At 51.3% G+C, this 13,883-nt stretch overlaps 2 protein-coding genes across 10 annotated transcripts in view; one reads left to right on the forward strand and one right to left on the reverse strand.

The window, feature by feature from the left end:
• Slc66a2 (solute carrier family 66 member 2) overlaps positions 1–5,271 on the forward strand; it is a 43,116-nt gene extending 37,845 nt beyond the window's left edge. For all 5 annotated transcript variants that reach the window (XR_015443022.1, XM_087190958.1, XM_004861908.4 and 2 more), the window contains one exon: positions 5–5,271. Coding sequence is in view for 4 of the 5 variants with exons in the window: in XM_087190958.1 (XP_087047084.1) it covers positions 5–212 (208 nt within the window). In the remaining variant the exon portion in view is untranslated. The remainder of the gene's footprint in view (positions 1–4) is intronic.
• Positions 3,357–13,883, reverse strand: part of Kcng2 (potassium voltage-gated channel modifier subfamily G member 2) — an 80,689-nt gene continuing 70,162 nt past the window's right edge. For all 5 annotated transcript variants that reach the window (XM_021242175.2, XM_087190943.1, XM_004861911.4 and 2 more), the window contains one exon: positions 3,357–4,819. In XM_021242175.2, coding sequence (XP_021097834.1) covers positions 4,058–4,819 — 762 coding nt within the window. In that variant the 3' untranslated portion in view covers positions 3,357–4,057. The remainder of the gene's footprint in view (positions 4,820–13,883) is intronic.

Genomic DNA, 13,883 nt, shown 5'->3' on the forward strand with positions numbered 1-13,883 from the left:
GCAGCCTCAAGATGGTGCTCATGTGGACGAGCGGTGACACCTTCAAGACAGCCTATTTCCTGCTCAATGGCGCACCCCTGCAGTTCTCAGTCTGTGGCCTGCTGCAGGTGCTGGTGGACCTGGCCATCCTGGGGCAGGCCTACGCCTTCGCCTACCATCCCCAGAAGCCAGTGCCCCACGTAGCACACCCTGCCAGTGCCAAGGCTCTTTGAGGCAATCAGGAAGTACAAGGACATGTGACTGCCAGCCTTGGGCACCGACCAGTACTATGCTCCCTGTGTTAGGGAGGGGTCCTGTGGTCCATGCAGAAAGGCCATGTTGGCAGAGACAGTCTGGGTGTGGGTTCCCCACCAGCCTGCTGTGGAGCACTCAGGGCAGGCAAGCTAGGGCCAGCATTTATGCTCACCACCACAGGTACTGTGAAAGTGGGTCTCACTCTCAGGGCCAGCCTGCAGGTATTTTCAAGGTGGTGTTCTCTTGGAAAACACGGGCCTGACCCTGAAACGGGTCTGCAGTCCCGTGATAGGGGATTGAAGTGCTCAGTGACCTTCTTGGCCTGGCCCACTGCATAGCCCCCCTCGGTGATCCTGTGGGAAGAAGGCTTTCAGCTCCAGGGATAGCAGGTGAGGGTCTCAGCTGCTGGCGGTCCTGCCCCACACTCTGCTCCCCATCGTGCCAAGCTGTGAGTCCACTGTGCCTGAGGTGGGTGCTGCTGGCCGGACGCTTGTCACTGTCTTCCGCCCCTTTCACTTTAACCCGAGGTCGTGCCATTCCCAGCAGCCCTATGCTGAGCCGGCCATTTCTGGCTAGGGTTCCAGATGCTTCTGTGTGGCTCCTATAGATGGCATCGTCCCTTCTGCTGGCCAGAGGGGCTGCTTCTGGTGCACAGGTCTCTGCTGTCTGCCGTCAGCACTAAGGCTCTGCCACAGCTACCGTGTAACTTGCTGTGGCTGGTGGGAACGCATCCGTGCTGTCTCCACCTTTGGAGTTTCCCTCAGAACTCTTGAATGTTTGAGTGAGGCTCTTGCTTACCTCTTCGGCTTATAAAGATGCTTTGAAAATGTGTATTTTTAAAAAATGAAAGGAGATGTGTCTAGTGGTAATTCCCTCTAAATTAAAATATCACTGATTTCAGGGTGCAGAATGAATGTACCCCATAGGGCAGCTTTGTAATAATAAACTGCTTGTAGACCCATTCTGGCCTGGGGATGGAGTCAGAACCAACCTGACAGGGCAGGGCTCGGGGTGAGTCAGGGTTGAAGGGCCCATCGAGGAACTAGGGACCGGGCACCAGTTTGGTCATAAGATGAGTGCTTGGTCCTGGAGTTTCTGGACACAAGTTACTCTCCTCAAGGATGACAGCTAGTTCCATGTAAGATCAAGACCTGTGGCAGTGACAGGATTGTATACATCCAAGGATGTGGAGCCGGAGGCTTTGGGGGATCACTGGCCGTCTGTGGCTGTTACTGAGGAAGTTGAGGTACAGAGAAGCCATACCCTGCCCCCATTCACTGGCACTGTGTTCAGATGGCCCCAGAAGGGCCTTCAGATGGCCAAAGCCGTCCTAACACTGTGTTCCCACAGTCCGCTGGCCACAGTGGCCATCCTCAGCACCATTTTCAGGGACTAGGAATAGATCTCAGCCCAGCTCTATGTTGGAGGGTGGTGAAAATAGCCACGTTTTTTAGCTCGGTCACATGACTGCTGTCCTGAATGACTTCAGTCACTTTGAACAACAGATGTACCCAGGAAGCAGCTAGTATACTGTCATGTCTTGTCAGAATCCCACAGCAGGTGTTTCCTGTAAGGATTTAATTCAAGTGTGAGGGAGTGGGCTGGCGGGAATCTGGAGGGTTCATGTCTCCTGAAACCAGACAGGAAACAGACCCACCCTGGCTCCAGCCCTCTGCCTTTCCTGTGTGGGAGGGTGGTTCCCCTGGTGCCTCCAGAGGGTAAAGGAACCTAGGGGCTGGGTAGTCTGTTGCCTTAGCAAGAATGTGTCTGTCCCCAACCCACTGTTATCAGCAGAGCTGGCTGACACCCCCTCCTATCTGGTGACCCAGGGTCGCTTTTGGCACTCAGGCCCTGGTCTTAGAGGCTCCTGGGTGCTGGCCAGACTCACTATGGTTCCCACTGGTCATTCCCAACCATGTACCTGGCCTCTGAGGGACAACCTAGGTTTAATCCCAGGGGTATTTATCGTGCAGGTCAGTGCCCCCTGCACAGGAGGAATTATCTTGTCCTCGGAAAACGAGTAGCAGAAGGTGTGGCACCCTGAACTCAGGCCTAATGCAGGAGGTCAACAACGTCTTAGCCAGTGGCAAGGCCTGCTGTCCAGCCTCGAGGCTGCCCTGTGAGGGCTGCCCACAGCATGCTGTGGAGCCCCACCCCTGTTAAGGGCACAGGCCGAGAGCAGCTGGGCCTGAGTGCAGGTTCCCTCAGGTGCCTTCCGACTCCAGCCCAGCTTTGCAGGAAGCTGTAGCTTTCAGGTGGACTCGCCTGTTCATGCTTTCTCCTAGCCTTTACCACTGGCCTCGATCCTGGTCTGTGGCCCAGTAAGGAGAAGAGGACTTTGCCCCAGGGAGTCCAGGGGGCCAGGTGCTTAGCAGTGCTAATTCTCAGGTCCTTGCCGCCCACACTGGCTGGGTGGGCAGGTTTCAGCCAGGGTACTATGTCTAGTTGGGCCATCTTGGGCAGCTGCTCCCAAGTCTGAAATAAGGGCATCTTTTCTGCCCTAAGGAGCCTGTGTAATGATCTGAAAGAAAGTGGGGTAACCTGAAAAGTAGCCAAGTGGGCGACTCAATTCCCCCATGTTTGCTGGGCTCCTCATCTGACCCAGGAAGTATGCTGCTTGGTTACTGGCAAGACCAAGTTATTGTTTCCCTGCATCCCAGGGTTCTTGCCTCTGTGCCTTGACTGGCAGATGAAATGGGTGGAGCCAGGTGCCTGTGTGCCTGTCATTACATTGATGGGGGCAAAGAGGAGAAAGACAAGGGTGAGGAGCTGAGGCCCAACCCACACCACCTGCGAGAACCCAGGGGCAGTGTGGAAATCTCAGCGCAGTCTAGCACCCTGAGATCACCCAGCCCTGCCCAGGGGACCAGGGACCTTGTGAGGCTGGGTTGGCAGTTAGACCTGGGAACCTGGCTCATTGCTTCAGACTGAGTGTCTGCACCACTAGGCTTTGAGTCAGGGATGCTGGCAAGGTCAGATGCATTCTGGTTACTCCAGCCATAGGCATCTACTGGCTTCCACCCCATCACAGGAAAACCCCTCTCTGACCCCTGGAACTCGGCACTCAGAGGGCCCCAGGGCCCCAAGGTGACACTGCCCCAGAGGAATTCAGCCTGGAGCTGTGCAGGAGGCCGGCATTTTTTATTGGGTTGCAGTGAATCCCAGGAGTGTCTGCAGCTGCAAGGGTCCTACATAGGCCTCCCCACACACCATGGGCCCTGCCAGAAGCTACCAGACAGTGGGGCAGAGGGGGTGCCCCAAGACGGTGGGACCCCCTGGGTGGTACATTCTATGGTTGCAGTAGCTCAGGTGTGGTGGCAGAGCTCATTAAAATGAAGGAATACAGAGCAGCATGATTTGGAAAGTTCCATTCTTCCCGTCCCCACGGAGAAGAGAAAGGCTCGTACTTGGGGAAATCCCCCCCCACCCCACCCCAGTGTTCCTGTGGGAGCCACCTGGAGGAGACCCCATCCATCCTCTAACCGCTTCCCTGCCTTGAGAGGGGAGGTATCAAGTCTCAGAGCTGTTCCAATAGAGGAGAGGCAGTGTTCTGGAGGGCTAAGCTATGGGTCGGAAGACCAGCTGGGGGGCAGGGAAAGGGTTCCGTTCAAATGCCCACATGCAAAGCTTGAGCTCTGCCAGCCTAGAAGAGGCCAGGTCACCTGAGGAGCTGGTGTCGGAACGGAAGTCCAAGGTGAGGAATTACACTGGAAGCTCATGGCTTTCTGGAGGCAGGCCAGCGACCCCGCCCCGGAAACAAGTTCACGCGGCTGCAGTCCACACTATCCGTTGGTGGCAAGGCCATGGTGTCCTCGAAGCTCACTTAGCGACTCAGGGAGATCGTGCCCCCGGCTGAGCTCATGCCCTCAGGGTCCTGCGAGCTGTCCTCAGTGGCAGTGGCTGAGCGCGTGCTGTCCTCGCCCAGGGCCGGCTCGGGGCTGGCGGCGCGCTGCTGCTGCTCTTTGAGCTCCGAGTAGGAGCGTGAGAAGGTGTGGAAAATGGAGGTGACTGGGAAGGCCATGAGCAGGATGCCGCTCAGTATGCTGCTCAGGGCCACCACCTGGCCCGGCAAGCTGCGCGGCACCATGTCACCGTAGCCCACGGTGGTCATAGAGATGACGGCCCACCAGTAGCTGGCCGGCACGCTGGAGAAGTCGCGGCGCGCGCCCAGCTCACGCTCAGCCAGGTGCACGAGTGGTGCGAAGAGCGCCATGGCTACGCAGAGGAAGAGCAGGAGCAGCCCAAACTCGCGTGCGCAGCGGCGCACCGTGAGACCCAGCGAGCGCAGCCCCAGCGAGTGGCGCGCCAGACGCATGACGTAGAGCACACGCAGCGCGCGCAGCAGGCGCAGCACCAGCCCTGCGCGCTCCAGCAGCTTGCTGCCGGCGGGTCCGGCCGCCAGGCCGAGGAGCAGCGAGACATAGAAGGGCAGGATGGCCAGGATGTCGATGATGTTGAGTGGCGTCCGCAGGAAGGCGCATTTACTCTCGGCCTGCAGCGAGCGCAGCAGGAACTCAAAGGAGAACCAGGCCACACACACCGTCTCCAGCACGAAGAGGCTACGGCACTTCTCGGAGCACTCGCCCTGGAGAGGAGAGGGGACACGCGGTTGGTTGGCAGAGCACTCACCCTTGGCGGGGAGAGGGCATACGCTGCTGGGACAGGACAGCGCGCCGCGCCATCGATCCAGGGAAAGTGTGCCAGGGGCTATGGAGGATGGGGAGGAATCCTGTTGAAAAGACCTAATTCCTGTTTAAAAAAAAAAAAAAGGTGGAACTACAGACCGTCGTGACAAGTGGAGTAGACTCAGTTACGTCTGCATGTTTCCTCTTGTATGAGAAACCAAAGGAGCGATGACAGAAAATTAGAGGAGCGTTGGATATTGAAGAGGATCAGAGACAGGAGGAAAAGGAGTGCGGGTAATGGGATAGAAAAAGACCACAATATATTAAATGCATGCACTAATTTACCAAAATGAACCTCATCATTTTGTATTACCAACATGCACTAATAATAAAAATGTTTTTTAAAAAATAATTTAATTAGACATTCAGTTTTTAAAAAATATTTAATTGGACATTAATTGGTATGAGATCTGATGCACCCTGTTGAATGAAGAAACTGGAAAGTTACTTAAAACCCGAAACCACTTAAGGCCTCTCAAATGATGACCTTCCATACCTACAAGAAAGAAGAAAGGTTGAAAATTACCAAACAAGTATGCCGCCCCGAGGTTGTGCCCCGGGCACCCGCAGGCCACCCCATCCCTGCGCCCCACTGGGAGCCGAGCGGCCTGGGGGTGCGCCTGGCTGAGCTGCGCGCGGCGCTGGGCCTACGGTGGGGGCGCAGGTGGTGCTGGTCCACGCCAGTGCTGGCTGCCTTTGCAGCCTTGTACTGGAGCCACATAACTCACCTCTTTGAAAATGACCGTCATTTTTCTCACCTCTACACTGGAAAGGGAGATGGCTTTTCACACTGAAATGGGACTGTATTATTCTTACTTCAAGACCATTGTGGAAGCACCCTCATTTCTGAATGGACTGTGGATGATTATGAATGATAAACTGACAGAATACCCCCTAGTCATTAACACATTGAAAAGGTCCGATCTGTACGCTGAGGTAATCTTGTCCAGATGGTACCGGATTTATATCAAAACAATGGCCTTCATTGGTGTTCAAACCAAGATCTGTTGAACAGGTACCAGAGGAGAAGGACTCAGTCCTGTGGAAAGCTGTGAAGGATTGGGAGATCCTATTTGCTTTTATGTTGCTGTAATTTTTATTTTAAATGGACTGATGATGGCACCTATTTAAGTCTTCAAATAGGGAAGGAGATGATCCAGTAGAAAAACAGATGAGACCGGGAACAGGCCGTTCACAGCAGGGAAATGTGTGATGTCAGAACCGAAGGGAACTCTGAATCGAGGCTCAGACAAGTAGGCCGGAAGCAACAGTGTGCATGGCAGTGGAGTCTGTGTCTACTTGAGGCAGAGGGCAACCAGTCTCAGCATGCGGGGAGCTGCGTCAGCCCAGCCGAGTCTTCCCGCAAGGTGCGGGCCTGTCCTCGCCTCTGTCCTCGGGGAGCACAGGCACACCAGCATTGCATATTTGTGAGGATGTCTGCCTTCTACAGAATCATAGCAAGAGACTGAAACATATCCCTGAGTCTAGAACAAGGAAAGGCCTGAACAAATTGCATACATTGGTAGCACACGATATTTGATGTTTATAAAAAGAATGTCTTAGGTTACTTGTATTGATTAGGAGAAACCTTCTTGATTAACTAGAGAAAGAACAAGTTTCAGGGGAGTGTGCATGGTCCATTCATCAGAAGCATGTTTTGTGTGGTTGTGGAGGAGGACGGGCACAGAAGGGCTCAGAAGCCTAGGGTGCAAGTCAGGGTCCACATTACTTATTTTGAATAGGGAGTACTATTTGTCTTATTAGAATATTAAAATTTATTATTTTTAAAAACCCTTAAAAAAATTGCCAAACAACCTAACCTGTCACCCTAAGACAACTGGGAAAAGATGAGCAAATAAAACCGTTAGCAAGTAGAAGGAAGGAGGCAGTAAAGGTTAGAACAGAAATGAATGAAAAAAGAAAACAACACTGAAGCCAAAAGCTGATTCTTTGAAAAGATCTACAAAATGACAAATCAAATCTGTAGCTGGTGTGACCAGGAGACGGAAGACTCAAGCTACCAGAATCAGAAATGCAAGAAGAGACATTATTGCTGCCTGAAAAGGAGTAAAAGGGACCATAGGCAACAAGCACTCCAGATAATGGTGGTGACCAGCTGGATATCTTAGATTAAAATGTATAAACTTTAGAGAGGCAAACTACAGAAATGGGCCTAGGAAGAAACAGACCATCTGAACAGAACTAAGGCAAGTGAGTTGGCAAACTACTCACCGAGAAAGTCCAGGGCCAAATAGCTTCACTGTTGGAATCTGCCAACAAAATGCTAATAACAAGTCTTTACAGACAACCAACAAATACTGGAGTCCCAGCTTATTCTGTCAGGCCAGTATTTACCTTGATTAAAAACAAACGAAAAAGGCTGGGGATTTAGCTCAGTGGTTTCGCCACCTGCTGTGCAAGCTCAAGGACCAGAGTTTGATCCCCGGTACCAAAACAAAACAAACAAAAATAAAGTTATCATAAAACTACAGACCAATATCTCTTACACATACCAATGTAAGAAGCCTAAGTAAAATATTAACAAACGATCCAGCAGCAAATGAAAAGACAGTTGGGTTTATCCAGGGAAGCAAGTTTAGTATCTGAAAATCAACTAATATAATAAATACATTATAATCATAACTGAAAAATCACATAATCATATCAACACAAAAAAAGATTTTGACAACCAACATTTTTTCATGACAAAACACTCAACAAGCTAGCAACTTCTAAAAGGCACCCACAAAATCCCATAGCTGACATCCTATAGATGAAGATTGAATGCTTCCACTAAGATTAGGAACAAGACAACCACACCTGCTCTTGTCACTCTTAACAGTGTACTGAAGGTTCTAGCCAGGATAATCAGGCAAAAGGAAGGAATGGAAGTTATCCAAGCTGGAAAGGAAGAAATTGGATTCTATTTGCAGATGACCCAACCACTAAACCCACTAAAAAAACCCTACTAGCGCTAACAAATGAGTTTGATAAGGTTGTAAGACATAATATCAATATACGAAAATAAATTCTTTCTGTAGCAAACTTAACTGAACAATTTGAAGAATGAATTTAAGAAAAAAATTCCATTCAAAATAGCATCATGAGGTATGCCTGTAATCTCAGGACTCTAGGAGGCTGAGGCAGGAGGTTTGCAAGTTTGAGCCCAGCCTGGGCAACTTATCGAGATCCTGTCTCAAGATAAAAAGTAAAAAAAAATAACTGGAGTTGTAATTCATTGCAAAGGCCCTGAGTTCAATCCTTAGTGCCACCAAAAAAAAAAAAAAAAAAAACCTACGATGTAGCTTGGTGGTACAACACTCAGCACTCCTTAAGAAGATATACAAACTGCCCATAAGCAATGAAAGAATGCTTGACATCACTAGTCATGAGGGAAATGCACAAAAAAATCACCATGAGGTTCTCTTCACACCCAGTGGAAGAGTAGAATCAAGAAGTCAGACAGTAAGTATCCAAAAGAAGATGGAGAAACTACAATTTTCAAACATTGCTGGTGGGAATGTAAAAATGGCCCAATCACTCTGGAAAACTATCTGGCAGCCCTCAAATGACTAAGCAGAGTTCCTATATGACCCAGCAACTCCACTCAAAGGTATTTGTCCAGGGGCTGGGGATTTAGCTCAGTGGTTTTGCCGCCTGCTTGCATAAGCACAAGGACCCAAGTTCGATCCCCAGTACCAGAAAAAAAAAAGGTATTTGTCCGAAAAAAGGGAAGCATATGTCTACACAGAACCCCATACATGAATTTTATACCAGTGTCATTAATAAGAGATGATAGGGAAACCAATCCAAATGTCCACCAGTGGATGAAAGGATAAACAAAATGTAGTGTATACAATGGAATTCTGCTGGGTCATAAAGAGGAATCAAGTACTGGCACCAACATAAATGAACCTTGGAAACGTGAGAAAAACCAGATATAGAAGATCACATACTTCATGATTCCATTCATATGAAAACTAAGGAAACTGATAGGGTCAGAAAGTGGATTAAAGGCTGCAGGGGCTGTACAGGGTGGCAGAGGAGTGACCCTAAGGGCACAGGGCTGCTTTTATGCTGAAACTGACTGAGGGCTGAGCAGTCTGTAATAAGCTAAAAATCCTGGAATTGGATACTTTAAATGTGTGAATTGTATAGCATGTGAATTATATATCAATGGCCAGTACGATGCAGCTGTGGGTGGCCACCCCAGCCATGGGGGTATGTACAGGGGCTTCTAGAGGTGTCAGTTGACAGGAGAAGAGGGGCTGGCCACAAGCAAACCTCATACTGCTGCATCTCACCTTCACCCCAGTGCAGCCAACATCCCACTCCAGCCCACAGTTTCCTCTGCTCACAACACAGCTTGCCAGTTCCAAGTCCCCTAGACACCTCTTTCCAGAGAGTCTCTGGAGGGAACCTCGGTCACAGTACTTCTATCTGAGCTCCTGGCCCTCTGCTTTCCAGGTCTTGGGACCACCTCCTACAAGGAGCCACCCACAGTAGCCTACCCTTGCTGGGTCAGGTCCCTGTGTGTGTCTGAAGACAGAAGCCTTGAGTTTGAGGCCTGGGAGGGGACATGGGGAGAAGGCCCTGAGCGGAGGGTGGTAATGAGACAGGAGGTCGAGCAACATCCAGTAAACAAGCCATGGGGCAAAAATTGAGAAACCAGACACAGCAAAGGTGACTATGTCAGAACATCAAGAAACCAACAGATAAAGGTCATCCCAGCCCCCAAAGGCTCCTAGGCATATGCAAAACCCGAAGTATAGGACACTGCCCTGTGCCCAACCTCATTTGCTTTGCTGTTCGACTCCCCACTGTCCCACCCCACCCCATGGTTTGGATGCTGTCACACTTCCTGTAAAACCTTATATGGTCTAAAACGCCCTCCCTGGTGGGAGGGCCCAGACAGGCACACTGCTGGGCCATGACTCTTGTCCATCCCCAACCGTGGATCCTCCCGTGATCCCAGGGCCTCAAGAGGCCCAGTACCTGCCCCTGTCAGGGTTGCCAGCTCTTCTCAGTGGCCTGCTCTCACGCTGTGGAGTGGATTTTCACCTTCAACAAATCCTACTCTTGTTACCCCTTCTGAGTGTCTTTGGGATACCAAGAACCTGGAAACAACTCTGGGGCCCTCCATCCCGTAACAGAAAAGCCCTGGACCTTCCATTACCAGGATGACCTTCATTCAGGACCAGTCTGACGCAACCCTAGGAGCCCAGGTCTAGGCTGAGCAACAGGTTTCTAAGACCACAACAATTTCTTGTGGGTGTACAGCCAGCATGGACCCTGGTGCACAGAGGGGAGCAGGTGTCCTACAGACTCAGTGCGGGGCCCTAATGGCTGGACCACCTAGTCTGCAAGGAACTCAGACAAAACCACTCCAACAAGCCTCTCTCTGCTCCTAAAACAGTCTGAGCTGGCCCCGTGCAGCACAGGGCAAGATGTATGTGGCACAGTCAGCCTCTTCTATGTTAACAAGCGGTGGGAACCCTTTGCTTGACCTCCAGGTTAATCTGTGTGGCTGGAAGCACTGACTGTGGTTCCCTCCTTGCTGATGACAGGGTGAGGGCCACACCAACACCTGAAACAGCCTCCTCTGCCTCTGGCCCCGTTGCCACAGGTAGGCTTCTGGCAAGTCTGTGGAGACGAGGGACCATGTCCATAGAGACTTATGCTCCCTGCTTCCAGAGACCCCATCCCCAGATGTCTGGGATGCAAAAACTCTGGCTTCAGCTGCGTGTGGACCCATAGAATATGATGTGGACTGAGACCCCGATGGACATTTCAGTAAAGACACAGGGTGTTTATAGAGGTGTCCAGTCCACCTCCGCTGTCTCAGCTCCCTCTTCTTGTACCTCCTGCTCCCCCTTCTGTGGCCCCTTGCTGCTGGTGGTGGTGGGAAAGACAAACTCTGTATCCCTGGGGAGTCCAGAGACCTTGGAGCAGAGGACACCAGGGCCCAACATGTGTCCACGGAGTTCACACTGGGCATCCTCAGCTGATGTGTGAGGAGGGTTCCCACCTGGAGGACATATAGTGAGCTAGACCATTGGCTGGAGGCACAGGATGGAGGGTATCTTAACAAGCTTGAGGTTAGTCAGAAGCCATTTCTAGGTCTTTCAACCCAGAAAATAGACCCCAATTCATCATGACCTGACATGTCTGTCCTACTTGACCCAAATCAGGTCAGAAATAAGCCTGCACTCAGCCTGCCCTTCCAGGCTGAAATCCCCTTTCACTGTGTCATTTTCAACTTTTGCAGGGCTTGTTCCTGGCCGTGTGGTTTCCTGTGGTCACACTGCAGGCTGCAGTTGCCCTTTGCAATCTAACTTGAGTTGTGCATGTATATATGAGCTGTGCAAGCCTTGGGGCTGGAGGGTTAGATAAGGTCTCCGCCATGGAGGCCTGGCTCCCTAGACAGCCTGATTCCTTTCAGCTCTATCTCTTCAGTGCTGAGCTGCCACTTTCTGGCTGCTAGGTGGCTTCCTGTGCTTCATCCAGGTCCTGATCAAAGGCAGCTGCTCAGGGTGTTGTGGAGCAGGCCCTGCTGACAGCTTTTGCCCATCACTCTGTTAGGGTTGGGGCCGGGGTCTTAAAACTGGGGCAAGTCTGTGAGGAGCTTGGGGAGGCCCCTGAGAGCCCTGCAAACACTTCTGCAGGGGAGGAAGTGACCCCAACAAACGGGTGCAAATTTTCATCCCTATAACCTATTTTATGTTTCCTGCAGTGTTTCTATGCAAACCTGCAGAAACGTGCTGGAAAATACATCCCAGCAATCTCACTACTGGAGCCAGGCCAAGGAGCCACTCAGAGGAAACACACACTGCCCAGGTGGGCCTGGCTTCTGCTTGTCTCCTTTGGGTCCACTCTCTTTAGAAACAGCAAGCATTTTCCAGTCCTATGTAGAAAATGTAAAGCAGTAACAAGGGAAATCTCAGAATCTAGATTTCTCTTTCTCTGGTCTCAGCCAGATCTCCAGCATCCTCCTGACCCTATAGAGGCCAGCCCTTCCTTCAGGGAGCCAGTGAGGAGTCAGGGTGGAGCCAGGGTGGGTTGCTGAAAGGCTGGGGTCACAGAATCACGAGCACAGAGGAATATCTCCCTGTCAGGAGACTCCTGCAGAGCAACCGAAGCTGACACCCACACAGGCAGGAAATGTGGAGCTCTGTCAGGGCCGTCCCTGGATGGCTGACAAGGGAAGTATCCACACCCAGCACTTGCTCAGCTCCACACTTGGACAGGAGTGGGCACCCGGAGAGAAAAGCCTAGCCCTCCCTTCACTGACTCTGGGGGTGCAGGCCAGGCTGGGGACCTTGGGGAGGTTAGGCTGGTGGCTGAGCCCTGTGCTCAGGAGCTGCTCTCTGAGAACCTGGGTAGTAGAAGGAGGGGAGGGAAAGGAGTGGGGTTTTGGAAATGCAAACATCAGGATGTAGGGCCACCAGGTAGGGGTGAGGGGATGGCCTCGGACCAGCAAGGTGAAGAGGAGGTGGGTGGGCAGGGCACTGTGGGGCACTACGTGGCAGCATGAGTTTATGCTAAACTGCGAGAGGGGCCTCAGCTGGTGTTGGGGTGGGCAGAGACCAGGGCCAAGGAAGGAGACAGAGGAGTCACAGTCCAGGCCCCATCCTCTCAGGTGAGGGCTGAAGAGCTGTTGGAATGGTCAGGGAATCTGGAGGGCACCCTTTGGGGCCAGAGGGGGTGGGCAGCCACAGAAGATTCCAGCAAAGGCTGCCTTAAGTGGGTGGGGTGCAATCTATGAACTGCAGAAAAAGCAATGGGCTAGTGACTGCAGAAAGGGACTGGAGGTTCTAGGAGCAGGAGGCCAGTGGGGAGGCAGTAGGGGACTCCCAGTCTGATGCTTAGCTGAGGAGATACAGCCCGTGAAGCCTACCCGTTTCTTGTTCTGATGTGGCCCATACTGGAGCTGGAGCTGCAGGCTTTTACCAGGAGCAGCCTTGTTGCTCTGGCAGCAGGAACTGCCCTCACTCTACCTGAGAGCCAGCACCAGTCCCACAGGAGCCTGGTTAGGCTCTGCACATTGACTGCCTTTCCCTTCCACTGCCTGGCTTACTCTGCCTGGAATTCATGTGAGCACTGGTCCCATGAGCAAACTTCCTGTGCCATGAAAAGACACTGCATCCTTCCTAAGTGACAACTCCATTTCTGGTCTCCAGTGTGCACTGTCTTCATGTGAAAGATATGCAGGAGTAACCTAGCTTGGGCCATGGGTCCCTTCTTTGCTTTAGTTTTCTTTCCAGAAAGGAACTGATCACCCTTCAGTTACTTGTGGCCTGAGAAGCAAAGGTTGGTGACCTTCCAGGGGAGCAGCTCAGTTGACCATGGGAAGTCTGAGCAATCACAGACACAACTCTGAAAACACAGTGAGGCAGAGGGCTGCACAGGCAGCCTGTATGTCAAACGTTCAATAAGCCAAATTCAGAATGCTTCTTCCAGAATGTCGTGTGAGTAGAATCATAAACTGCTGCCCTGGGTCTGGCTCTCCCACTTAGAATGATCAGAGGGTCCCTCATGTTGTTATATGTTTCAATAGTTTGTTCTTTTCTGCTGTTGACTGAGGTGTACCAGAGTTTGTACACCTGTCAAACTGTGGATGAACATTTGAATTGTGTCCAGTTTAAGGCTATGACAAATTCAGTTGGCACAAACATTCATCAAGCCTACTGTATATATGGATGTACACTTCCTTTCTGTTGGATGAATCACTAGAGTGGACTGCTAGATCATGTGAGCGCATGTCTAACCACTCCCACATGGTCATATGCTGGGCATAGACATTCCACTTGCTCTGCATCATCATCAGGACCTGCCACTGTCAACTTGTTTGCTTTTCAAATTATGGTCCTTCTAACATATGTGTAAGTCAGATCTCACTGGGGCTTAATTTGCATGGCCCTAATAACTGATACAGTTGAGCATCTTTTGATGTATTTGCCATCT

This window comes from Heterocephalus glaber, unplaced genomic scaffold (assembly GCF_053883595.1).
Source record: "Heterocephalus glaber isolate CG9 unplaced genomic scaffold, H.glaber_assembly_v1.0 deba00000331, whole genome shotgun sequence".
In the NCBI taxonomy this organism is placed as follows: domain Eukaryota; kingdom Metazoa; phylum Chordata; class Mammalia; order Rodentia; family Bathyergidae; genus Heterocephalus; species Heterocephalus glaber.